This window comes from Misgurnus anguillicaudatus, chromosome 16 (genome assembly GCF_027580225.2).
Source record: "Misgurnus anguillicaudatus chromosome 16, ASM2758022v2, whole genome shotgun sequence".
In the NCBI taxonomy this organism is placed as follows: Eukaryota; Metazoa; Chordata; class Actinopteri; order Cypriniformes; family Cobitidae; genus Misgurnus; species Misgurnus anguillicaudatus.
The window spans coordinates 27,929,653-27,955,782 of record NC_073352.2 but is presented as its reverse complement, the minus strand read 5'-3'; the positions used below and the strand labels follow the sequence as shown (position 1 = coordinate 27,955,782).

The window sequence follows — 26,130 nt, the reverse complement described above, 5'->3', positions numbered from 1 at the left end:
AGTCTTCATCGTCTGTGTGTCATTTTAAACAGTTTAAGGATTAAATCATTGCATGGTCTTAGTCATTTGAACACAATGACTATATGGTTTTTCACAGACTAGTTCACATGCATGCACAGAAAAATTAAGAGACATTTATATGGTGCCTTTCAGTTTTCTAGATTTATTATTTATGTGCATGTGTTTAAAATGATAACTTTTGTTTCATTTTGTCATCATCTGGCAACATTTCGGCCAAATTCTTAATAAAAATATTTTTTTATTTGCATTTATTCACTGAAAATTGAAATGGGGGAACATGGTGAAAAAAATGGTGCAGTGTTTTCTGATCTTCAATACTGCAGAGAAAACAAGTTCAAGTTCATTAGTATGTAACATTTGACCATGTAGTTGTATCATTACAACCAAATCATAACAACAATTAGGAGTAACACCATAAGAGGGAAAAAAAGGAAAAAAAAGATCATAACTCAAAAAACATACAAAATACGATCAAAAGAAGGAGAGGGCAATGAAAAAACCAAGAAAAATCAAAAGCATTAAAAAGTTCAAGTCGTGCAAACTGTACACGTTCCGAGTCTTTAAATACTATTTTATCTCTTGTAAAAATACTAAAAATTGGTTACATCTACATAAGTACATAGATTTATTATAAAACAAGCATTTGAATCTCCTTCCAAAAATCCAACAATAACAATTCAAGACTCACAAAAACCTTGTAACCTTTTATAACCATTTATAAACTTGTTTGAGATAAACAAATCAACATATTTCCCAAACTGCTGCGTATATTTGCACAACCAAAACATATTAAGAAAAGTTTCAGTGTCATTCTGACCAAAAGATGCATTTGGTGTCAAAATTAAACATAACTTTTCCTAGAAAATCTTTGGTAGGGTATATATTATGAAGTAATTTAAAATACATTTATTTTACTTTGTTAGTAAATAAAAATCTTTGTTGCAAGGACCGTACATTATTCCAGTGTAAATGATCAAAATACGTTTGGTCGACAGAGGGCCCTGCTACTTGTGACGTCACGTCCATATACACTATTCACTGTGTGATCTCTCGCGCCCTCTAGACAAAACGTCTCACATTACAAGAATTAAATGTGTCACGTACGAGTGTGCCTTGAACATTAAAGATTTACTCCGTGTACATGTTCGTTTAGTTAATCTCAGTGGATTATTTGAGCTTCCAGTTCCCTGCAGAGAAGATCAAAATCTCCTGGGTCTTGTTGTGATTATCTCACGAGATCTTTTTTGTTGTTGTTCTCCGGGCAACGCAACAGCTCGACTTAACGTTACACGCTGTGCATATTTTGCAAGGACCACGATCGATCGATTTTAAACATTTATTTATCGCTGTCGTTTACTTACATACGGTATAAATCTGCATCAGTGGCGGTGTTATTTCGACTCTCCGGAAATACAAGCTGGACTTTATAATCCACTTGTGGAGTCTCCCAGAGGCCTGTCTGTGATTATCATGTCCGTGTAACTTTACATGTAGATAAAGCATTTAAAGCCTTTAGTTTCATTCTCATTGTATTTTATTTGGACGTTTAAATTAAGCGTGAAAATGCCCGGTGTGCGCGAGGTCGGGCTGATGGGCGCCGCGCTCGCGCTGACGGGAGGAGTAGCGTGCGCTGTGTGCTATTTGATGCGCGCACACAAAACAGATGAACCCAAGAAGGAAAACCAACCAAATAACAGAGAGAAACGCATAGAAGAAAAAGTACATGAAACCACCAGCACATCACAAAAGCATCCCATAACATCAGAGGTTTGTTGGTTTCATTCACTTATTCTTAAATGTGTTTTGCGTTGCAAGAGGCCTCAGTCCAGAAATTCAGAAAGTTTAGTACAGTAGCCAGTTTGTAATTCTTCAGGTCTTGAGTGTCACTCTTGATTTAATAGGTTCATTAAGTTTATATGCTTTCACACAGGCTAATATTAATAAAAACATCAAAATGGAAAATAAAATAATTTATTGTATTATGTTTATATTTATGAACGTCAACATAACAGATATTGTACATGGAAAAAGCAGGTACTGTATATTTAAGAGTTGAGCGTTGTGTTTGTTAACTATAGACCAGGGGCCTTCAACTACTTTTCTTTGAGGGCCAGATTTTAAATTTGTAAATATGATGCGTATATGTGTGTGTGTGTGTGTGTGTCTATGTCTATATATATATATATATATATATATATATATATATATATATATATAAAATGCACCTGATCACAGGCTGGGTTTGTGTTCTGTGATTTCCTCAGTAAAACATGACTGAAAGTTTCATTCTGTCTCTGCGTTGTGTGTTATGTTTGCAGCCTAGGACCGCAGGTACCCAGGTGCTGTTTTTGGGTCTGGATGGGGCAGGAAAGACAAGTTTATTGCACTGTTTTGCCACGGGCAGTCTGGAGCAAGACGTGAGTCCCACACAGGGCTTCAACGCCGTGTCCATCAACAAGGAAGAGCTTCAGATCGAGTTCTTAGAGAGTAAATACAAGTCGGCCTTATAATACATATGCTTATAAAAAGATTTTAAAAAAGGTATCACCACTGTATTTTTGACTTGGTATTACTTTGAAGTACCACTTATGGCGCTTTTCCATTGCGTAGTACCCCATGGGTTGGGTCAGGTCAGCTTGCCTTTAAGGGCTTTTTTTCACGGGTACAGTACGTAGTACCCAATACTTTTTTTAGTACCACCTCAGTTGGGGTTCCAAGCGAGCTGAGCTGATACTAAAACGTGACGCAAGCCCAGTGTTGACCACTGATTGGTCATCACTACCAGCATCATTGTTAAATGCAAGATTAGCTTTACCTTCATCTTGAGCAAACCTGGTGTCATCTGTGCTTTCCCAAACTCCGAAACACCATACCAGTGTTTTCCTCGCAGTTTGTGGCGGCACATCCATAACGTGCACGTATGCAAATATGCACTGAATTTTTGCAACTTATCGGAGCCCGTCAACTGACGCCATGGGTGTTTGTACAGAAATTTGAGCAACTTATTAAGTCAGAGCTGGGCGCTGCGGACAGGCGCCACCTGTCAGCGCCGGTGTGCGTACACTCATAGAAAACAATGTGTTCGATTTTTTTAGAACGGCGCGGCGCTGAGCTGCGTGTCCGGTGTGCGACCCCCTTAAGACAGAGGTAATGATAAATGTTATGTGCAAGCATCTATTTGTGGTGGTCAATTTTGATTTTGTGGCGGACTGACAAATAAATGAATGTATGGGAAACACTGCATTCCAACGATGCTCGCTTCCACTTTTTGTATGATGTCACAGCAGTAGGCAGCACAAATATCCCTCCCACTCTGAAGTGGTACTAAACTCAGTGTAAAAGCTAACTAAGCCAAAGTAAAGTGAGCTGACACAACCTGACGCATGGGGTGTTATGCAATGGAAAAGTGCCATTAAATACTATTATGCATCAATTTCAGTACCATGGTATACATTAGCATATCTGATTCCATCTGTTCATTATACCACATCACAGTAAGTGTAGTACTAGTAAATGCAGTGAACTGTATAATAATGCTCTGCTTGTGTTTTCTGTGTCATGTAGTCGGAGGCACAGAGAATCTGCGAGATTACTGGCAGAGGTATCTGCATAAAGCTCGGGTTCTGGTGTTCGTGGTAGATTCTGCAGACACGGACCGATTCTCTTTGGCTAAACATCATCTTCAACGGCTGCTGTCTGCTGACCCCTACCTGCCCCTGGTGCTGCTCGCCAACAAACAGGTGAGAGCGTCTTTAACTTTAATCCTCTCTCTGTGTCTGCCTGACACTACTTTTTTACGGGGACTGGCTCTGTGTCGGCACTAAAGCTGGAGCCATGCCAGACATCGTTTATATCAGTAAGGGACCTGAACGCACTACGTCCACAGATACCAGAATCTCTCGCGTTGTATTACTAAACTGTTTCATGTTATATTATATTCATTCTTGTTAGTAGGGCTGCAACGAACGATTATTTTTATAATCGGTTAATTGGGTGATTGTTTTTTGTTTTGTTTTATTGTTTAATCGGAGAGAACCCTAACTATTTACTTAATAACATTTTCACATATTATAGCTAAATTAGGCAGTGGCACTAAATTAAGGTATTCACGTGTAGAAGTGTACTTTTAAAGCCACACACTACAACATATTTTTTTACTAATGTAATTTTTTATTTTGATATTTTAATCCTTAAATAAAAGTTTGTGCAGTTTTTAAATGATAATGAAATAAGTTGATAACAAATTTGATAATTGATTCTTTTTGTTGTTGCAGCCCTACTTGTTATATTACATTGCTGCTTATGTGTTATAAGACAGTGCGTGCTTTAGGAAATTATTTTCTTTTTTATTCAAAAAACAATAAAGTTGCCTGTAAACACTATTTTGAACATTAATAAAGAGTCAGTTTATGTTAGGGGTGTAACGATTAACCGTGCAAATGCGCGTTTTCTCAATGAATGAATTGGAATGAATTATGGTGAAATCCAGGCACATCCGAACGCCAGGGGGCGCTCCCGTGCAGAAACTCCCTTTGTGCCACAGAAGAAGTAGCATTACAAACGCTATTCCAGGAAATGTCTACAGGAATATTTATATCGCTGTTCTTCAAATTGTTTCAGGTATTTTCATGATAATAAAGAATATTTTAAATGATTTGGTTTAACGAGTGTTGCTTTTTTAAATGCACGTTATAAACGACTCCAACTCGTTATGATGTTAGATTGATAAGGACTTCCTACTAACCAAATGCCGTAGTATACGCACAAGCTGTGCATTAAACAAAGAATCGCAGCCTTGCGATTCAAAATCGATTTCAGACAGGCATTTTTAATGGGACACATGGTTGAATCGTTACATCCCTAGTTTATGTCTTATTATATATTTTGTTCTATTCTTCACTTTAGCAAAATATTTTATTATAGCAGATAATGTATAGAAATACATCTTTGTTGTGCTGTGTTTGGTAAGACGCTACAGTTTTCAACATATTTATACTTTTATTAAAGTTCAGCTTTATTGCTGCTATTATACATTTATTTCATGTATGTTGATTTGAAAGGATTTACTAATTTCATTGTGTTACTTATGAGACAATGTGGTGGTGTTTGTGATAAAATGACCAATAATGCGTGTAAAACACTGTCTGTAGCTCTGTACACAAGGGGGCGATAGTTTGCCTTTAAATGTTTCTCTCATTACACCAGATGTGTTACTACTGTATAATGACCTGCAAGAGTAAATCTTCACAAATGCCTCTGCGGTGCATGAGCAAATAATACTGTGTTTACTTTATGAATTCACATGCAGGATTTGCCAGGGGCCCGTGGCATCACAGATCTCTACGAGGCACTGGATTTGGGGAACGTTGGAGACGGGCATCGGCTCAGTGTGATTGGTACCCAGGTGAAGAAGGGCAAGTCGGTAACCAATGTTGGTGTGCGGGATGCCCGTGACCTCATCATAGAGATGATGTCAGAAGACTAATTGTATGTTTTAAAGGGGATGTCCTTTGCGTTTCGTCGCACTACAAACATCAGAATGTCTCGATCTTTCAGGGATTCACGACACCAAAGAGTCTTCAAACCAAACAACGACAACAAAAGAGCCTGTTTTTGTAGGAATATGGGAATTTAAAATATTTCTCATTAATTAAATTAAATAGACGTATTGTGCTATTTAAGTATTTGTTGCTTTAAATTTTTTCACAAAGCAATATTTTGAGCATTAAAAAAATAACACTGTATTTCAGTTTATTATTTATGCTGCTGTATGTATTATTATGAAATCATTAAATATGTTAAGTGTCCTGTTCGACACTTTCGGGCTCTTGTGCGTTGGACATGATGGTGTTTGTTGTTTTTTCCTAGATGACAAAATGTTACATTTGTTTTTTAATGTAACCGACCGATTGGTCACTTAAGGCTAAACGGCCATGTCTGTATATTAATTTTGTAATTTGACCCTTCTATCTCTTTTTGATATATTTTGTGATGGCATTTTGATAACTATTAATTCTCGATTAAAGTTATTAAATACTATTATCATCTTGGTGAGTGTTTGTTATTTGAGTCATGGTGTCAGAAAACCCCTAAATGTTTTACTTCCTGTATCGTTGTCTATTCAAAGCATTGTGAGTATGACATCACTGTTACACTGCAAACAATGACTTTCTTACTTAGTATTTTTGTCTTGTTTTCAGTACAAATATCTAAAAATTCTTAACTCAAGATGCATTTTCTTGGTGACCTAAGAAAATAATAAAAAATATATAATTAAAGGCAATTTGTGTTTAAAACAAGCAAAACACTTAAATTTAGTTTTTTGTCTAAAAACTAGAATAATTTTCTTAGGTCATTTTGCTCAACAAGAAAATGCATCTCGATCCAAGAACTTTGAGATATCTGTACCGAAAACAAGACAAAAATACTAAGTAAGAAAGTCATTTTTGCAGTGTACACGGCAAATAATTATTTTCAAGAAAAAAAAATCTTAGTATTTTTGTCTTGTTTTCGGTGAAAATGTCTAGAGGTTCTTGAATTGGGATGCTTTTTCTTGATGAGCAAAACGACCCAAGAAAATAAGTCTAGTTTCAAGACCAAAAATGACAAATTTAAGTGATTTTGTGCATAAAACAAGCAAAAAAATCTGCCAATGGAGTAAGCAATAAAATCTTGAACATTTTTTCAATTCAATAAAAAATTGCTTACCCCATTGGCATATTTTTATGCTTGTTTTATGCACAAAATCACTTAAATTTGATATTTTTGGTCTTAAAACTAGATTTATTAGAAAAAGCATCATAATTTAAGAATTTTTAGATGTTTTTACTGAAAACAAGACAAAAAGAGAATTTTTTTCTTCAAAATCATTTTTTGCGGTGTACCCAGCAGGACGATGGTTCTAGCTAGAGGGGATACAGCACCGGCTAAATCTTGCAAGATGTTGGGTTTAGGGTTAGGTTTAGGGGTAGGATTAGGATAAAAACAGCCTTCTTGCAACAATATTTCAAGAGATATTTTCAGGAGGCAATAGCTGTATCCCTTCTAGCCACAACCCAGGACCATGTGACACTTGTTGTTGTAACAGCATCCTTAGCAACAGCTGGTCAGTACTGTGACAGAAGCATTTATTTCCCAAAATTCCTGAGAGGTCTTTACCTGGACAGAATGCGATCTAATACAGGTACAAATACACCTTTAAAATAAAAACAATTGTTCTGGTTTTGTTGTTAGTAGGTAATATCACCCTTTTAATTTTTCAAAGAGTTCGAATTGAAGTCTTCTGAATTGGACAGGTATGCAAACACGCTTAATGTTGTTATCTATTCATTTAGTCAAGATTTGTATATATTAAAAAGACTAATAATCTTTTCATAGGATTTCATTTCTAGCTCAACCCAAGCACTCCAAGATGGTTTGGTTCACAAGGCCGTGGTAAAATTGTGTTACTATACCCTGTTTAATTGCAGACATTTCCGTAAATCCATTTAAAGCTCATTCATGTTTTATCCTGTGATGACAAACTGCCTGACGTATGTTTGTGTGTTGTCTGTGGTGCAGGATGCTGACATGGGGAAATCAAGAGTCAATACGGCCTCTGTCCCATTCTGCACTGCGAGCCAATCCAAGCCCCAGAATAAAAGCTCTGGCCCAGCACAAAAAAGATTTCTCCTGCCTTCAGACTGAGCTTGGGTACGGACTACAGCAGTAAATATCTTACAATGTCATCTTTCTTTAGTGCTGACGTGTATATGTGAAGGCAGTGTTGTGAGCTCAGGTTAAGCTGTTTCAGCATGTGTGAGGAGAACATTGAGGTTAATAATGAATGAGAGTTTGAGGTCAATGTTCAGAAACATGGCTGTATGTGTATGCCATGTTATTATGAGTTTATTTATTTTCCTTTATTTTTATATAGGGGGCAGGGTTTCTCTCTCAATACTGACAGATTTCAGGTGTTCTCCTGGCTTTCTGTGCCATTTTACACCTTGTTCTCTTCATGTGTTCAATACTTATTCCCTGTGTCATTTCACTTTATTTATTATGACTCAACTTGTATACTTAAATGTTCTGATTTCTTTGTATGAATTCAATATTTGGCTTGATGGCTACATCCCCTTACTGATAAAAATGCTCATGTGTCAAATAATTATTTTCCCTGCTGTATATTAGGGATGGACTGATGTATCAGCATATAATCGTTATTGACAAATAAGCATGTTTTCCCACTATCAGACATTGGCCGATTTCCTGGTAGTGCCCATTTATTAAAACTAAAGCTCTTTTTTTCAACAAATGCCACATTCGTATTACAAAATAAAATCTGTGTTAATTTTTTCCCCTCTCTTCCCCAGTTTCCCATGCAGTCAAAGTTAAAAAGCTGAAGTTAAAGACGGCCCTTTCACACTGCTTGAGTTCTCTGTGAATGAGCTGCTTGTGTTAATTCCAGACTTTTATGAGCTATTGGATAAACTCATTTGCTTCCTTGAGTCCAGCTGGCAAGATCATTTCTCGTATTAAAGGGGACATTTCACAAGACTTTTTTAAGATGTAAAATAAATCTTTGGTGTCCCCACTGGGTACATATGTAAAGTTTTAGCTCAAAATACCATATAGATAATTTATTATAAAGTAAAAAATTGTTACTTTGTATGTGATGTTTTTGGGTGTGTCCTTTTAAATACAAATGAGCGGATAAATGCAAACACTGATCATTGAAATTGAAACTCAATTATTTTCTCTCTGTCTCTGCACTAAATGGTAGTGCTGTGGTTGGATAGTGCAGATTAAGGGGCGTTATTATTATTATAAGATCCCCTTTTGACATCACAAGGGGAGGCAAATTTCAATGAACCATGCTTGCAGAGAATGGTTTACTAAAACTAAGTTACTGGGTTGTTATTTATCACATTTTCTAGTTTGATAGAAGCACTGGGGACCCAATTATAGCACTTAAACATGGAAAAAGTCATGATATGTCCCCTTAAAATCATTTATACTGATAAATATGGGTGTCATTTGCATAAACACTCTGAATTTTACCATTTACTTGCTCCCAGTGGAAGTCCTGCAACCGATTTTTTTCTCTGATGCCAAATGTCCTTTCACTTATTTCCCTGCAGGAAAGAGGAAGAGGGGAGAATGAAAAAGATGCTACATCCATCTCATACATTACAGTACGAGCACATAATCCGTCTGGCCACTCCCAAATCCAGAGGTCGAATCTCGCAGGAAATGGGGTAAGAAGGGACACAAAAATCCAATCAGGATCTTCACAGGACGCACTCACGGGAACTCACAGATGGTTCCAGAACTAAAATTAGCCCTTGCTAAGGAAGCCAAAATCTCAATATCTGTTTTTTCAGTAGCACAGAGTCTGTGGTCAGACAATAGACTGTTGTCCAAGCATGCATCTCCTGGAAAGTCTTGTGTGCAACCACAAAAATCTTAATGAAATCCAAAAGCACAGATTTATTCCCATTTTTGTCAGGCTTGCATGTTGTGTCACTTATGCTGTTGTGTAATTTTGTTTGTAAAGAAAATTCCAGGGTCGGATCCTTTGGAATGGTAAATAAACCTGGCAGATTTTTGTTATGTAACATCTTATAGTTGAGAACATATGTGAGAACATATTTGGTGAAGAAAAGACGTTTTGTTGGAAATGGATTGAATGGGGAACAAATCAGGAATTTAGCTTGCAACATCTGAGATGAAGTTAATATGAACCATAAGCTTCCTAGCTATGTGTGGCCATAGCTCAAGTAGTAGAGCTTGGTGCTTGCAACACCAAGGTCATGGGTTCAGTCCCAAGGAGCACACTTGCTTTGCATGAAAGCGTCTGCCAAATGCATAAATGTGAATTGGTCTCCAGAGCTATGAAACCTCTTATAATGTAATCCTGGTGTACAGTTCTCCACATTCAGAGCTGTGCGAGTATAATTGTCCCGTCTGGCATGTGAAGCCCTGCGTGAGGAACATCTCACATCGACTTCTTCAGCTGGCCCTCCCTAAATCCATCCACCCCAACTTCACCAGCGATAGACAGGTGAGAATTTCACTTTAATTTCTGGGAGTTTACAGGTGTATATGCACAAACTTTATTGTATTTGGAAAAAAGATGTAAAAGGTAGCTTTTGATTTGCGTTTCAGAGCATACAGACGTCCATCTCATGTTCTGCTAAAACAGCCAAGATGACCCCACGACTTGAGCAGCTCTCACTGCCCAAATTGAGAGAAAACAGACACTTCTACGACCTTGGAGAACCAGGGAGCCCGATCCGACCGGTGAGAAAGTGTGTGCAGTCGCCCAACAGACGAACAGATAGTCCCATCCCAAACTCTGGCTGGTCAAGATGCTCAAGCAAACAGAGCAATGTTTTGACATGACACACATCATCATCTTCATCGACAGCAATGAACATTTGCTTCTGTTGGTATATGCTGTGAAATGTAATGAGCATGGACTGACTCTGTCTGTGGCTTCTGTTGTTCGGTTCATATCTTGCAGGTTTCCAGAGAAGCCCGAAATGCAACAGCAAGTGCTCGTGTTCGAAGTCTGTCTTCTCCCAAACCCCTCTCTAAAGACTTCATCCATCCAAGAGAACCAGCTTGGAGAACCTGAGGAGACGACAGAACTGGATTTTTTTTTTTCATTTCACTCTGGTTTTGTAATCATTGTCTGGGGCTTTGTTTCAAAACTTTGACTGAACTGAAAGTATTACATGATGAGTCTCAGCCTGCTGCCAACCCGCTGGCTGCTGAAGAAGGGCTTTGTGTTTTAATGCTCCTGTGGATTCATACCCTCTGCTGTCCAACCATCAGGTTTCAGTGTAAAACACTGTGGGCGAATCGCAGATCATCAGCATCTGTTGTACAGATGATTGTTGTGAATGTGTTTTGCTTTTATTTAGATTATAATCTATTCACGAGTACAGTAACATTTGCAATGATAACATATATTCTATTCTATATGATATGTATGAATTTTTCTGTGGTTTCTTTTCTTCTTCTTTAATGTAAAGCTGCTTTGAAGCAATGCAACATTGTAAAAGAGCATTAGTCTACATAAACAAATTTGACTTGAATATTCTCATCTCCAGTAAATTCTTGTTTTTATTTTACTCTTTAAAATCTTTATTTTTTCAAAGGTCATTCAAGTTTTTATTCCTTAGAATAGATTCTCCTCTGTCGAACAATTTAAATGTAAACTTAAACTAAAACTCCTGTGTGTACAGTTTTGAGATGCAGTTGTTAATTCATTATTACCCATCATTTCAAATTTTAAAGTCCCCATGAAACGGAGGTAGTGACTGTCTTATTTTCCCTGTCGTGACGTATTTCCAAGTGAAACTGCTATTGAAATGAAAAAAAGTAGGGCTGGACTTTTTGTCCATCGAGAATTGATTGGATAGTTTGAAGTTGAGTCATGTTGCTATTTGCTAATCGTTTGTGTCGTTTATTGTAAAAAAAACACATTATTTTCCACATACCGTACATTATTGTTGCTCCTCTCTGCCCTGCCTCCCTGAAACGCATTGATATTGTACAAATCTCATCGTTCTGAAAAGCGCACTGTCCTCCGATTGGCCAGCAAACCATAATGTTGTAATTGGCCTGAATACAGCTGACGTCAACTGGAAATGTGACGCTCCTTACCATATTTGGAAGATTAGCTCACAGTGCAATGGTGACAGGAGTTAACTTACAGGCTGTGAGTCCGAAGCGGGCTGAATCATGATAATGACCATCGTGTCCAAGTCAACAGGTCGAAGAAGTAAACTGTTGCATACAATCCATGTTGTTTGTTGTAGTCCAAGAAAAGAGATTTAAGTTGGAAATGATAAATCGTGTCATTGCTTACTTTGGAATTTGTACCTTCTGCATATTGTTAACAGCTAATACACACACACACACACACACACACACACACACACACACACACACGCCAAAGGATGTGTAAAATCGTGAATCGGAAAATAGGTTCTCTTTAAGGAGTCACATGTTTTTTTTAATGAAGCTCACAGAAAAGTCATTTGTAAAACATACTAAAAGTTTCATGTTTTCGTTCATAAACTTACCAGACGAGCATATAGACTACTGTAAGTTTAAGTGTTTGTTTATTTTTTTAAAATATGAAGAGAGACCGTGTGCCACTTCACGTTCAGTAACGTTATTACATGAAGCAGTTTGTTTGCTTTTTCCGCAGTGGAGGCGAGAATAAGACACGCGACACAAATATGAACAACACAATATTACAACTAGTAATGCTATAAAATATTACGTTAACACGTTAAAAAGAACACACGTAAAACTGAACTAAACTCGACGTACCTGCCTGACCTCAAACCTTTCTGCTCTGATTTCTGAGTCGTTTGTGTGTATAAACGCACCAAGGCAAACTGATACAAACTCTATTATCATTCAATTTTGTGTCTTTAAATCTTGTTCTGGGTCTGAAATCAAATCGCGCTCCTCTACCACACTGTTCATCTCTATGCAGAGGTACGCAGACCGAACAGTGTATGACATCAAAGTATCGCGATAGCGATTCGAGACCAGTGAGTGTTTCTCGCAGAACTTCACGTTCATCAGTCTGCGCAGCCGCAGCTCCGCATGAACTAACACCTCGGCCGTTTCTCAATCCGAAGTCGCAATTTAGGTCAATTGCTGTATATGTCAGTTACAGCACTCTTTGGTTCTTCTCAGGCACAACAGATTGTTGAAAAGGTCCGTTTGACCCAAAATCATTCCCACTTCTGTTTTTAGTCTCTCTCTCTCTCTCTCTCTCTCTCTCTCTCTCTCTCTCTCTCTCTCAGATTCCACTTAAGCCTGTTGAGTTGTTGTGGTAACACACAATGCCTCTGCATACATTCAGTAAAACACATCTCACTTCATCAGACTGAGAAAAGATCAACAGAACCGAATCAAAACTTCATCAGACAGGCAGAGAGGTAGGGATGTGTAAACATTATTAGGAGCCAATTGGTAAATATAATTTGTCCGATTACTTCATGCTGTGAAATAGGTTGCCATTATGTTGATTTATAAATTCACATTTCTTGCAAGAGTAGTATGTCTTTTCATAACTTCATTTCATGTCCAACTGTCACGATCATTTTAAATGACTCCAATGTCAATGTAGGAGCTTACCTAAAAAAACTTTTACTTGTGTGCACAGAGCAGCATTGTGCTGTAGTCAAATAAACATGTTTGTTTTTCCATAGTGGGTGTGGAAAGTTTTTCACACCCCACTGCTCAAAAAACAAACACACACCACTGCCGTCAGCATCTTTCAACTTAAACTTGCCTTTCAAACAGTGCCTCTCTTCTTCATTGCTTATGTTTTCAGAGAGTTTAATATTTGATGAATGCCATCAGCATCTCTACCAGCCTGCAGCATCTCTCTCCTGTTCACCACATGGATTTTGTTGTTCCTTTCATTCTTTGAAAGACTTTATCAAAATATTATTTCTCCTCTTCATCACAATTTCATGGAACGGCATCTCTTTATCTCCTAAATGTTTATGTTCCTCAGGGCGGCAGGTGTCTATCACAGTGAGCATCCAGCATCTCCGTGCATTAATACGTTTTAGTATAGACTGAGCACGACGTCCACTGGAAAACGTTATTGCTCTTTAGTTGGTCTTTCTTTGCTTAATTGAGCTCTCAGTTGAATTATATTTAATCAGCATTGTCTTAGATGTTTCTCATAAAAGTCCTTAGGAGAAAGGAAAACCATGAGACAATAGGTGACATACAGTAAGTCAGCTATAAATTTAATGTGGGCAGCATGTTTGAGATCATACTAAGATCTTTGAAGTTTACTGCAGAACTTGATATAACGGCACATCTGAGCAGTTTGAGACATTGATGACTTCAGAGACTTTAGAAAAGACTGGGAAAAAGATATGAGCAGAAGGTATCTCCATTTGTTCTTTATAGCCTGGCGGCTTTGATTTATTAGACAAAAACATTTGTCAAGGATAAAACAATCCTTGACAAATAGTCCTTTAAGAAGAATTTGAGATAATAAAGAGATCTTAGGCTATGTTGTTTTTATTTACTGTCAGCTTATATACAGATCAAATGTTGAGATGATTCTCGGATAAAAATGCGAATGAGAAAGACAACAAGTTTAGGTAATAACTTTTCATTTGAACTAAACCCCAGGTATTTCTTTATATACAGATTTGTACATTTACTTTATATACGTTGTTAAGATATTAATAAAATACATAGCATACATACACTTTGCTTTCATTATAACTTAAAACGCAGAACAACCAGTAGCGATCATTAAGCTGCAGAAAATGTCCTCATAAATGAAGAAAGCAAAAAGAAAGAGTGCTGATCTATGGACGAAACATAAAGAATGTAGAAGAACTGAAGGCATCTGTCAATCCTTCACTGATCCCAGTTCAGCTGGAAGACCTTCTGATTTCCTCCACTGAGCGTTTCTCATCCTGAACCATTTCTACATAAAAAAACAGAGAGAAAGAGAAAAAGGTTAGTTTATAAGAAAGAAGATATAGATGCCCTTCAGGCTTAATGGTTTCGTGATATAGGTTAGATTGTGTCTCAGCATGACGTAAAGGTGGGTCAGATTTGTGTCCTCTGGGTAAGCAGGTCTACCTCACAAATACTGCATCATTTAAGGTTCTGAGGCGAACACTTTACACAGAGTGCATGTGTTTACTATTGAGCAGGACTGACCGGTTTAAAGCCAAGAGAAAAAGAGGGTGTGTGTGTCTCTTGTTCATCATACCACACCCTTCGGCTTAGAGTTTTCCTAACATTCAAATAATGCAAAGAGGTGATATCATATGCCCTGGAAAAAGGACAGAGTTTGTTATTCAAACTTGCTTACCTCAGGTCACATTTGCATAAGAAGTAAATTCACAGATAAGATACTCGGCTTATGGATATTAAATATTTCACTTATGGGGTGACTCTCCTTTAATGTAAATAAACTATTCAGAAAGCCATAGTTTGGGACCATTAACACAAAAACCTTACTATAGTGTACTGTAATTTAAATGAAAATTTTTACACAATAACTGCGATAGGAATGGAGCATCCTTAGATGTTTCCAGTTCACAGCTGTCATCACGGAAATGTAGCGTATCAGTCGTGGGTTTATCCAGACAATGATAAACATGACAGCACAACTAACCCACCCGATTACATGTCCTGTGGATAGAAATCCGACACAATGTGTTTGAACACGCCAACCCTGTCCACGCGCATCCGGAGCCCGCTGTCTTTACTGCTGTCATTGTGTTATTTTAAGCTGGTGACAGCAAAACAGGACTGAAAACAATGGACGAGAGGAAGATATGTGACATATGGCTAACAATTGAAACATTGTTTGAACCTCATGATGATCCGCGTACTTTCACTGCATGCGCACTTTATTAATGACATGCAAACCCTATAGGGACTAAGTGTGCTGTGAGAAATAAAGAATAACTAATTTGACGGAATATTAACTTTTATTACAATCATAAACCCTTCTTTGTTAAATAAAAACAGGTATTCTGCAATAATTCACCAACGTCAGTACGCTTTTTACGCTAACGTTCACCAATCAGCGTAATGCGCGTTACGGCAACAACGCGTCTCTTAGGATAATTCACCACAGCTTTTAGGGATTTTATTTGTAGTAAAACCAACCACAGTAACCACAAATTTACCATGGTGTTAGGCTAGTAACCACATTTTAACCATGTTATCTGTAGTAAAACTATAGTAGCTAAATACAAGTAGTAATCAATCAGCTAAACACTTTTACTGTAACAAAACCATGGTTGCTTTTCTTTAGTGTTAAAACGTTTCCGGTCGACCAATCAGCGTGACGCATACTCCGCGCATCGCGGAAAATACGCGACGCGGCATCAGAGGCGTTTTGCGGATTTCTTAATGAACTCACCGCCGTCTCCGACTCGCTTAGTCCACACTCGGCCGCGATCAGCATCAGCGTGGTTTCGTCCGGGTGTTTGCTGACTTTTGTGAAGTTCTCCTCCAAAACCTTGATCTGATCCTCCGATAAATCCATCCCGTACATCATGTTTCCGTGCGCGCTCATGGTCATATATCACAGCTCGCGTGATTCGAGTCGCCCATGCAAATAAAGTCCAGATGTGTTGAGAAACAGCAGCAGAAGCCTCCACGAGAAAAGCTGTGGGGAGAGCAGCACAAACTGTGAGAAATCCACGAACTTCAGACGCGCGTAACTGCACCAGTGGGGAAAGTTCACGAGTGAACGCCCCTTTCCTAAAGACAAAAATCAACTGCAGGGCGTTCTTTAAAGGCACAGGAGTGTGTGTGTGTGTGTGTGTGTGTGTGTGTGTGTGTGTGTATGTGTGTGTGTGTGTGTGTGTGTGTTGGGGGGTGAGTTGTGGTCTGCGCGCGCGCGTACTGTACCTGCTCTGATGATGTCTGCACTCAAACTGACTCTCTCATCATTCAGACCACTATGCAATGCCATCGGGTGACGTCACAGGGACCGACGAACCTGTAGGGTAGATGTCTGACAGACTGAATGTTTACCTGCAGCAGGTGAAGATGAATATTTTGAAGGCTGCCTACAACATGTCTGGGACACAAATTAAAGGTTACCAAAAGCTTCTTTGCCTAAGAACCCTTAACATCCACAAAAAAGGTTCTTAGTGAAAAACTTTTTTAGGAACCTTTTTCCACTACAAAGAGGCTTTTGTGCAATAAAAAGTTTGGACTGTATGATTCCATAAGAACTTTTAATATGCACAGACAGAACCTGATGCTAGATGGGAACAGAGCAGTTTAGGTTTCACAAGAATGCTGAACGGTGAGTTTTGAGATACCTTGAAGTCATGTACTTTAAACACATGTGCACAGATATGAAAAGACTGTATGGTGTTTTTGAGTGGAAGGAAACTGGAGCTTTTGGGGGTGTGGTTACTGGAGGTAAGAAAGGACTGTTCGGGCACACTCATATTATTAGAGGAACTGTGATGGAGGACAGGGCATAGTGGGCGAGCGATTTGACACAATACACTCCAATAAACATCTTGTCTAATTATATATTCTTTCACAGAAGCTCTAAAGAGAACATATACTTAAACACATACACACATTTTGTATCTATAGTAATAGTTTATACAGTATTTTTCATAACATTTCTTTTCTGCCAGCTTCACCAGTTCAGCAGGAAGTAGAACAACAGATATTTCATGTTGTGGAAACTAGTTATAAATATGCCCTCTTAACCTGTCTGGTCACCTAGAAAACTAACAGGTGATTCGAGGTTCATTTGTGAGTTTAAGGGCTATAAGTTTGTTCACATCAATTTTATTTCATATGAATTGTGGTCAATGTGTGCAGTTATATCTTCCCTTTCTACACTGCTGGCTGCTTTTCTGTTGCTTTAGGAAAGGGTGTTGTTCAGTTCTGACTCAAGAGTTTTGTTTTTTTTGTAAGGTTTGGCTAACAGTGCCCACACAGGCCCTGTTTTACACCAGAGGGCCATGTTCCTCACACGCAATGAGCTCATCAATGTAATGAGATGAAAAATCTCTATACTGTATAATAAAATGTTTTCAAGGGTTTAAAACGTAACCATATTAATGTACTTTTAACTCTAAACTGTTTACTGAAAGGTCAGGTTTTAAGTTACACACGAGAGGAATTTGATATTGTTAGTAAGTTGGGTATAAAGACGACATCGTTCAAAATAGTCAGGAAATCATCAAACATTCTGAGACACTTAACAAAGTTACTTAAGTCCTTTTTCACACAGAGATTACGGAAAATACACGGAAAATGCGTCTGAGATTTGTCCGGAATTGTTTGATTTTTGGTTCATTAAGACTTCCAATGATTTTACGGAATCTGTGCATGCATTCACACACATGCCGTAAAGATCCCGTAAAGACACGTGACGTATTTAAAGTCCTGCACTTGGTAGATTTTTTCCACAGCGCCTGAAGTTTGCTAATTATAAAGCAATTTTAGTTTATGACAAGATCCTTGATATATTATCCTGCTAAATGATCTCAGCTTCAGCGCGGACAGGAGCTCCTGGATCTCTGTTTCAGTCCAGTTTGCAGTCATTTCTTGCCATGAATGTTAATATTCATTTAATATTCACGCGCATCCTCACTACGGCACACCCCTTGCGTCATTGTTTCTACGTCTTGTTATTAGGTCATTATGGGAGTGATCCCAAGACATTTACAGGACGTGTTTGTGTTCACACAGAAGCATCTCTGCCAATTTTACAGAAATTTTCTGGAAACAAAGTGCTGTGTGAATGAGGTTTTATAAACTCATGTTCATATAAAATAAATTAACATGCCTGTCAGTGTTAGGGGTAACGCATTACAAGTAACGTGCATTACGTAACAATATTACTTTTTGAAGTAATGAGTAAAGTAACGCATTACTTTTTAAATGTACACAGTAATATTTGAGTTACTTTTTAAAAAAAGTAATGCAAGTCACTTTTTTAGTTTAATTAATTAGATAAAAAAAATATGTACTGAATTAAACTAAACATAGTCACATTATGCACTCTGGGGGGGTTTCCCGGACAGGGATTAGACCTTAGTTTAATTAGGAAATATAACTAGTTTTAACAAACATGCCTTATTAAAAACATTACTTGAGGGCATTTTAAAGGAATAGTCCATTTTCTGAAAAGAAAAATCCAGATAATTTACTCACCACCATGTCATCCAAAATGTTGATGTCTTTCTTTGTTCAGTGGTGAAGAAATTATGTTTTTTGAGGAAAACATTGCAGGATTTTTCTCATTTTAATGGACTTTAATAGAGCCCAACATTCAATACTTAACTCAACACTTAACAGTTTTTTTCAACGGAGTTTCAAAGGACTATAAACGATCCCAAACGAGGCATAAGGGTCTTATCTAGCAAAACGATTGTCATTTTTGACACGAAAAAAAATTCACTTTTAAACCACAACTTCTTGTCTAGGTCCGGTCCTGCGCGACCTAACGTAAATGCGTAGTGACGTAGTGAGGTCACGTGTTACATATATAAAACGCACATTTGCGGACCGTTGTAAACAATAAACTGACACAAAGACATTAATTAGTATCATTCCACATACAACAACGTCGGAACGGTCCTCTTTCTCAACACTTGTAAACACTGGGGCGGAGTTTCGCGTTCGTCCTCTGGGGCCCCTTTTGACGTCATGACGTATTGCGTGGGGTCACGATGGCGCATCACGACCGGATCTGGCCGAGAAGTTGTGGTTTAAAGGTGCATATTTTTGAAATGACAATCGTTTTGCTATAGATAAGACCCTTGTGCCTCGTTTGGGATTGTTTGTAGTCCTTTGAAACTCGTTTGAAAAAAACTGTTAAGTGTTGAGCATTAAATGTTGGGCTCTATTAAAGTCCATTCAGGTTGGAGAAGTCCTGCAATGTTTTCTTCTCGACTGAACAAAGAAAGACATCAACATTTTGGATGACACGGTGGTGAGTAAATTATCTGGATTTTTCTTTTAAGAAAATGGACTATTCCTTTAAGGAAAAACAAATGCCACTGATGTATTTTAAGATATGTCAGTACAAGTTATTTTCAGTTTGGACAGCTCTTACATTGATTTTAGTCTAAGACTAGTCTAATCCCTGTCCGGAAAACCGCCCCTCTATGTGTACACGCCTGTGTGGGGACAGTTTGAGTCAGAAACTGAGACGGGAGGCCAGAGCTCAACATTTTTGTGTTGAAATATGCAATTTCTGAATGCAGAACTTTTCAGTCATAAAAAACACCGGCAAGGCCTGAAAGAGATCAAGCCTCAGCCAAGAAAAAGTAACGCAAAAGTAACTAAAAAGTAATGTAAGCATTACTTTACATGAAAAGTAACCAAGTAACGTAATGAGTTACTTTTTTGGGAGTAACTTAATATTGTAATGCATTACTCTTAAAAGTAACTTTCCACAGCACTGGTCACTGTCCATAAAAAAACAATTAGCCAATCAGATTCTTTACAATGTGCTGATTTGTATAAAAATTAAACAGAACAGTTATATTTAGTTTTTTGTTGTTGTTGCCTAATTGCAACAGTGCATGTTGTAAAGAGTGCTATAAAAATTAAATGGATCTAATTATTGTAAATAAACAATCAAGTTAAATATACCATAGCACATTCATTTAGTGTAAGACGCATTGTAACTGGGTGATGGTGAAGAGATTGTGTAAACCGAATATTTCTTTATATGCACAGCCCAGATTCATAACAGGAACAAAGTTCATGTATTTACTGTAGTAGTAACACTTCAAATCTTCAACCTTCAGCTTTTCTGATCATAAAACAAAAGACTTGACAGAATAGAATCAATATTGTGCTGATGTATAAATTCTGTTTCCCATCAAACAGCAGCCAGATCAAATAATGGACACAAAAATAGTGCTGTTGTCTCATCATGATCTAATTTTGTGTGAGTAACTTCCCAGATGTTGTGATATACTTAGTCAGAATGATGTCATGTTGAGAAATCATAATATGCACAGACATATACATCATATACCATTAAGTGAACGATCTGTTTATGATCACGCACTTTCTGGATTCAGAAGTGAATTTTCACTGAATATGCTGTTTGCTAAAACAGGTTCAGCGGTGTATATCAGTGTACACACAGGTGTGTCTGTCTGTCTCCTGTCAGATGAACAGTGAAACATGATGTGCTTTTGTTAGTGATTCACAAATGAAGTCAATTATGTCTTTCATTTATGATAGATATCTATGGCACGGCATCTCATGAAGCTTTCATATTATAGAGCACTTATGACCATTAAAACCATTATAGAGCGTTTTCCTATATTACTCTGCTTACATTTATTTGAATAGCGCTTTCATAATACTGTAGCTACATATTAAAGGGGCCATGGCATGAAAATCTGACTTTTTCCATGTTGAAGTGCTATGATTGGGTCCCCAGTGCTTCTATAAACCAAGAAAATGTGAAAAAGATCAACCTAGTAACTTAGTTTTGGTAAACCATTCTCTACAAGCACATGAAAAATAGGTCGTTGAAATTTGTCTCTCCTTATGATGTCATAAGGAGCTCTTATTATAATAATACCACCCCTTAATCTGCACTGTCCAATCACAGCACTGCCATTTAGTGCAGAGAAATGCACAATTGAGTTTTAATTGCAACAAACCAGTGTTTGAATTTCATCAGCTCATTTGCATTTTAAAGGACACACCCAAAACGGCACATTTTTGCACACACCTACAAAGTGGCTTTTTTTTTTTTTTGATTATGTTATAAAAATTTATTTATATGGTATTTTGTGCTAAAACTTCACATATGTGCTCTGGGGACCCCAAATATTTATTTGACATCTTTAAAAAGTCTTGTGCCATGGCCCCTTTAAAGAGAACGCATGTTTCTATGTTACAGTCTATTGTTTCTTGTATTGCTTCACGCTTTCATTTCTTTCTTATCCCTTATCATCTTAGAAATATTAAGAATCATCTGTCAGATTCGACTGCATGGAAGGTTACAAGAGGGCAGTAAACAGATAGATGCACAAACAACAGGCTTATATAAAAAAAAACAGGGAGGGTTTGGTGACCCCTTAAGATGTAATCTGCCTATTGTGAGGAACACCACAATCTTCCCCCATTTCCTGTCAAACAATATGTATTGTGTGCAAATGGGAAAATTGTGGCGGACAAAATCAACAACAGCTCGTACATGCAGACAACAACAAAGAGAATATATAATTAAAGTCAAGATGGAAAACTTTAAAATGGAAGTTGTCAAACACAAATCGAAAGAGGAGAAAACTGACTTGGATTTGGAAAAGGGAAAATGTGGTCATTTATCTGGGCAAGAGGAAATGTATGACATAATTCGTATTAAATATCAAAAGTGTTTGTAGTGGGAAAAAAGAGGCTTGGCCAACAGAAGAATAATGTGTGTGTGTGTGTGTGTGTGTGTGTGTGTGTTAGAAGTGAGACTCGCTCATGATCCAAAATATCCAGCTGTTTATAAATAATTTTCAGATGTGAGACAGATTGTTATGGATGTGAGCTCTATATAAACTCACAGAAATTCCTGTAGGTGTGTCATTGTGACGTCTGTGTGTTTCCAAATGAAACTCTTTAGAAAGAAGAAAAATGTGTTATCAGATTTAGTTGAGTCAAATCTGCAAATTAATCCTTCAATTAAAGTAAAACTTTACAAGTACTGATCGACATTGTTATGCAAAGTCAATTGAATGTAAGAGATAAAACAATTAGATTAATAATAGTAATTAAAACAATAATAAAAAAAATAATTAAATTCAGAAACAAAAAAAATCTTACAGTTAGGCATACAGTATAACCTAAACAAAAACACGAATGGCAACATTTTATTAAAACAAAAATGAAACCTAAAATAACATGCATGACTTCTGTGATCATTGAATAAGAACTTACATCTGTGAGAAATCTTTGAACAAATGTACGGAAACAAATCATCTTCTACATGAACTCTGTGTGCTCTTGTGTTCCACAAAACCATAAACCTATTATTTTTTTAAAGACCTTTTAGGAAAATGCACAGAAAATGCGTCCAGGATTTGTTTGGGATCGTTTGATTTTTGGTTCTTTCACACTGCCAATGATTTTCCAGAATCTGTGCGTGCATATGCTTGGTAACGTTACACACCAAAAGATAATCGGGCTGATTTTGGGCCGATTTCCCCCCTTCCATACTCCTAGCTATGTCCCGATTATCTTGATGGTTCTACAGATTATTTTATCAGATTTTCCCTTGGTGTGAGGTGTGTTAAAGGGATAGTTCATCCAAAAACGATATTAAACCCATGATTTACTCACCCCCAAGCTGTCCGAGTTGCATATGTCCATCGTTTCTCAGACAAACACATTTTCGGATATTTTAGAAAATATTTTAGATATTTCTGTTGATTAAATGTAATGTTACGGGGTCCAGCCATAGTCCACGACCTTCAAGTCCAAAAAAGTGTGTCCATCCTTCACAAATTAAATCCAAACGGCTCCAGGATGATAAACAAAGGTCTTCTGAGGGTAATCCGTGCGGTGTTGTTGTAGAAATATCCATATTTAAAATGTTATTAACGTAACTAACTACCTTCCGGTAGCGCCGCCATCTTAGTATCATACGCATTCAGGATGAGCGCTTACGCAGCGTACAGAGGTTTCTCTGCTGCTGCTCTGTCCCCCCGCCCTCCGAATTTGTCATACGTCACTAAGAATAGTGCGTACACTACGCTAATACTCTCTCCTGAGTCTAAGATGGCGGTGCTACCGGAAGGTAGTTGATTACGTTAATAAGGTTTTGAATGTGGATATTTCTACAGCAGCGCCGCGCAGATTGCCCTCGGGGGACCTTTGTTTGTCATCCTGGAGCCGTTTGGATTTGATTTGTGGGGGATGGACGCACTTTTTTTGGACTTGAAGGTCGTGGACTATGGCTGGACCCCGTAACATTACATTTAATAAACAGATCTAAAGATCTAAAATATTTTCTAAAATATCCGAAAATGTGTTTGTCTGAAAAACGATGGACACATGCAACTCGGACAGCTTGGGGGTGAGTAAATCATGGGTTTAATATCGTTTTTGGCCGAACTATCCCTTTAAGAGGGTCTGAACCTGATTGGAAGAACGTTGGAGCCACCCCAATCTCAAATCGGAAATATTAAACACGTTTAATATTTACAATCAGAAATCCTGATGTGTGGGGAGAACCCCGAGGACAAGCGCGTGCACGCTCCTGAAATTATCACGTGAAATGAAACAATATCCAAAATAATCCAACCAGAAAGCGAGAGGATGGAAGACGGAGGCAGTCATGGCGCAGCACAAAGTGAAGTTGATTGACAGCAGAGATTCACCATGTTCCCGCTGTCTCTACGAATTCACCCAAACCTCTTTCTTTTTTCCCTTGAATTTCCTGTGAAAGTCATTCCAAACACTAATATTAAAATGTATTTCTGCATATCATCCGCCATGCTTATTCTGAAGTCTAGCAAGATTTTGCGCGATTTCCTCTGTTCACGAGGCTCTGGTTGAAAGTCTGTTTGTGTGTGGTGTGCTGTCTTTGACACATCATGGCACATCACACACTATAGGTGCAAAACGGTTAAATCTAGGATTTTTTATACTCAAGTTATCTATCACATTTTGAAAATCGTATAAGATGTTTTTATGTGTACCCAGCACACACATGGCGTAAAGATCCCGTAAAGACACGTGACGTGTTTAAAGTCCTGCACTTGGTGGGTTTCTCTGTAACATCTGAGGTTTGCTTATCATCAATGATTTCTCTCTTGACAAACCACATACACATGCATTTGAGTTTATGACAAGATCATAAGGAGCGCGTGATGCACTCTTCTGTCATGCTGGTAAATGTTTTGTCAAGCTCCCTGATCTCTGCTTCAGTCCAGTTTGCAGACATTTCACATTGAGAATGTTAACGTGCATTTAAATTCCTTGTTTTAAAGAGCTGAACTATATTTCTTGTTGTGATGACAAACACGTCCACTCTACGGCAAGTCCCTTACGGCATTGTTTTTGCGTCTTGTTCACACAGAATGCTTTCCGTGTATGCTACGGCAATGTTACTAGGTGCTCTTTACAGGAGCGATCCCAGAACATTTACGGGACGTGTTTATGTGACAAGCCTCTCTGCCAATTTTGCAGGATCAAAAAATGTGATTTATAATCTTGATTTTTTTTATTAAACTGTGGTTCTCAGCTTTGATTTCAGAGTAACTTATTGGCTCAATTTATACTCCTGGGCCTTGACGTGCTTTGGATGTCTGCCTGTACTTTACTCTACTGCACGGTTCATTTCTCTCCAACTTCAACTCTGTGCATGCCAAAAAGTTTGATGACCACTGTGCTAAATGAATTAATGTAAATGAGTGTTTCATTCTCCTCCATGTGTTGTCCACCTATTCTTTTAAAGGGACACTTCACTTTTTTTTGAAAATATGCTAATTTTTCAGCTCCCCTAGAGTTAAAAATTTGAGTTTTACCGTTTTGGAATCCATTCAGCTTATCTTCGGGTCTGGCGGTACCACTTTTAGCATAGCTTAGCACAATCCATTGAATCTGATTAGACCATTAGCATCGCACGTTTCAAAATAATCAAAGAGTTTCGATTTTTTTCCTATTTAAAACTTGACTCCTTCTGTAGTTTCATTGTGTCCTAAGATTTACGGAAAATTAAAAGTTGCGATTTTCTAGGCAGATATGGTTAGGACTATACTCTCATTCTGGCGTAATAATCAAGGACTTTGCTGCTTTAACATGGCCGCAGCAGGCGCATTGATATTACGCAGCGCCTGAAAATAGTCCTTTTCTATTGAAAGTTACCATGGGGACCACTTTCGGGCGCTGCGTAATATCATTGCGCCTGCTGCAGCCATGTTAAAGCAGCAACGTCTTTGATTATTACGCCAGAATGAGAGTATAGTTCCTTGCTACATCTGCCTAGAAAATCACAACTTTTAATTTTTTGTCGGTCTTAGTAAATGATGTAACTACAGAAGAGTCAAATTTTAAATAGGAAAAATATTGAAACTCTTTGGTTAATTTTTAAGTGTGATGCTAATGGTCTAATCAGATGCTAAGCTATGCCAAAAGTGGCAGCGTCAGACCCAGAGATCGGCTGAATGGATTCCAAAACTGCAAAAATCCAATGTTCAACTCTAGGGGAGCCGGAAAATCCGCATACCCTCCAAAAAGTGGAGTGTCCCTTTAAGGAAGTTTTTTAAGGAAGCAGCATCATTCACACCCTCAGGATGAAACATTAATTTCCTTTACATATTTAGAAATGACAGTGAGATTACAGAGAAAATCTTGCTTTTACGCAAGTAATGCTTCTGCAAACTGAACTTCAGGGTGTATGTACTCATCTCTGACCAGCTGTCTCATGATTTTAGGAGAAATTACAGAAGTGAATGTGTTAGACCAGTGGTTCTCAAACTAGGGTCCGTTTTTAATTTTTTTAATTTTTTTGTCAAAAAATTAAAAACGGAGTTCTCTCGATCTCAAAACTCTTCAGATTTTGTTTAATTCAATTTTTAAGATGTTTTATGTTATACATTT

At 37.7% G+C, this 26,130-nt stretch overlaps 3 protein-coding genes across 3 annotated transcripts; 2 read left to right on the top strand and 1 right to left on the bottom strand.

Annotated features, from left to right (window-relative positions):
- The first annotated feature begins 1,065 nt into the window (after positions 1-1,065).
- On the top strand, positions 1,066-6,063 carry arl9 (ADP-ribosylation factor-like 9). The gene is made up of 4 exons (XM_055178116.2): positions 1,066-1,788; positions 2,340-2,508; positions 3,586-3,761; positions 5,330-6,063. Exons 1-4 carry the CDS (start codon positions 1,585-1,587, stop codon positions 5,504-5,506), a joined length of 726 nt encoding a protein of 241 aa, XP_055034091.1. The 5' UTR covers positions 1,066-1,584; the 3' UTR covers positions 5,507-6,063.
- An 810-nt stretch (positions 6,064-6,873) lies between these two features.
- LOC129422289 (sperm microtubule associated protein 2-like) lies at positions 6,874-10,920 on the top strand. Its single transcript, XM_055178117.2, has 8 exons — positions 6,874-7,204; positions 7,286-7,316; positions 7,399-7,455; positions 7,582-7,713; positions 9,141-9,257; positions 9,928-10,063; positions 10,168-10,302; positions 10,526-10,920. The coding sequence occupies exons 1-8, from the start codon at positions 7,189-7,191 to the stop codon at positions 10,637-10,639; spliced, it is 738 nt and encodes a 245-aa protein (XP_055034092.2). The 5' UTR covers positions 6,874-7,188; the 3' UTR covers positions 10,640-10,920.
- Positions 10,921-14,198: 3,278 nt separating this feature from the next.
- Positions 14,199-16,243, bottom strand: hopx (HOP homeobox). The gene is made up of 2 exons (XM_055178955.2): positions 15,947-16,243; positions 14,199-14,491 (listed from the first exon to the last, which is right to left on the bottom strand). Exons 1-2 carry the CDS (start codon positions 16,106-16,108, stop codon positions 14,414-14,416), a joined length of 240 nt encoding a protein of 79 aa, XP_055034930.1. The 5' UTR covers positions 16,109-16,243; the 3' UTR covers positions 14,199-14,413.
- Between the last annotated feature and the right edge of the window lie 9,887 nt (positions 16,244-26,130).

Excerpts from the sequence above, each read along its gene's own strand:
- LOC129422289 (XM_055178117.2), top strand. Across the intron at positions 7,317-7,398 it reads AAGTCTTCTGAATTGGACAG|GATTTCATTTCTAGCTCAAC; the intron begins GTATGCAAACAC and ends ATCTTTTCATAG. Across the intron at positions 7,714-9,140 it reads TGCCTTCAGACTGAGCTTGG|GAAAGAGGAAGAGGGGAGAA; the intron begins GTACGGACTACA and ends ATTTCCCTGCAG.
- hopx (XM_055178955.2), bottom strand. The coding sequence starts at position 16,108 with ATGACCATGAGCGCGCACGGAAACATGATGTACGGGATGGATTTATCG. Across the intron at positions 14,492-15,946 it reads TAAGCGAGTCGGAGACGGCG|AAATGGTTCAGGATGAGAAA; the intron begins GTGAGTTCATTA and ends TTTTTTATGTAG.
- arl9 (XM_055178116.2), top strand. The coding sequence starts at position 1,585 with ATGCCCGGTGTGCGCGAGGTCGGGCTGATGGGCGCCGCGCTCGCGCTG. Across the intron at positions 1,789-2,339 it reads AGCATCCCATAACATCAGAG|CCTAGGACCGCAGGTACCCA; the intron begins GTTTGTTGGTTT and ends TTATGTTTGCAG. Across the intron at positions 2,509-3,585 it reads TCAGATCGAGTTCTTAGAGA|TCGGAGGCACAGAGAATCTG; the intron begins GTAAATACAAGT and ends TGTGTCATGTAG.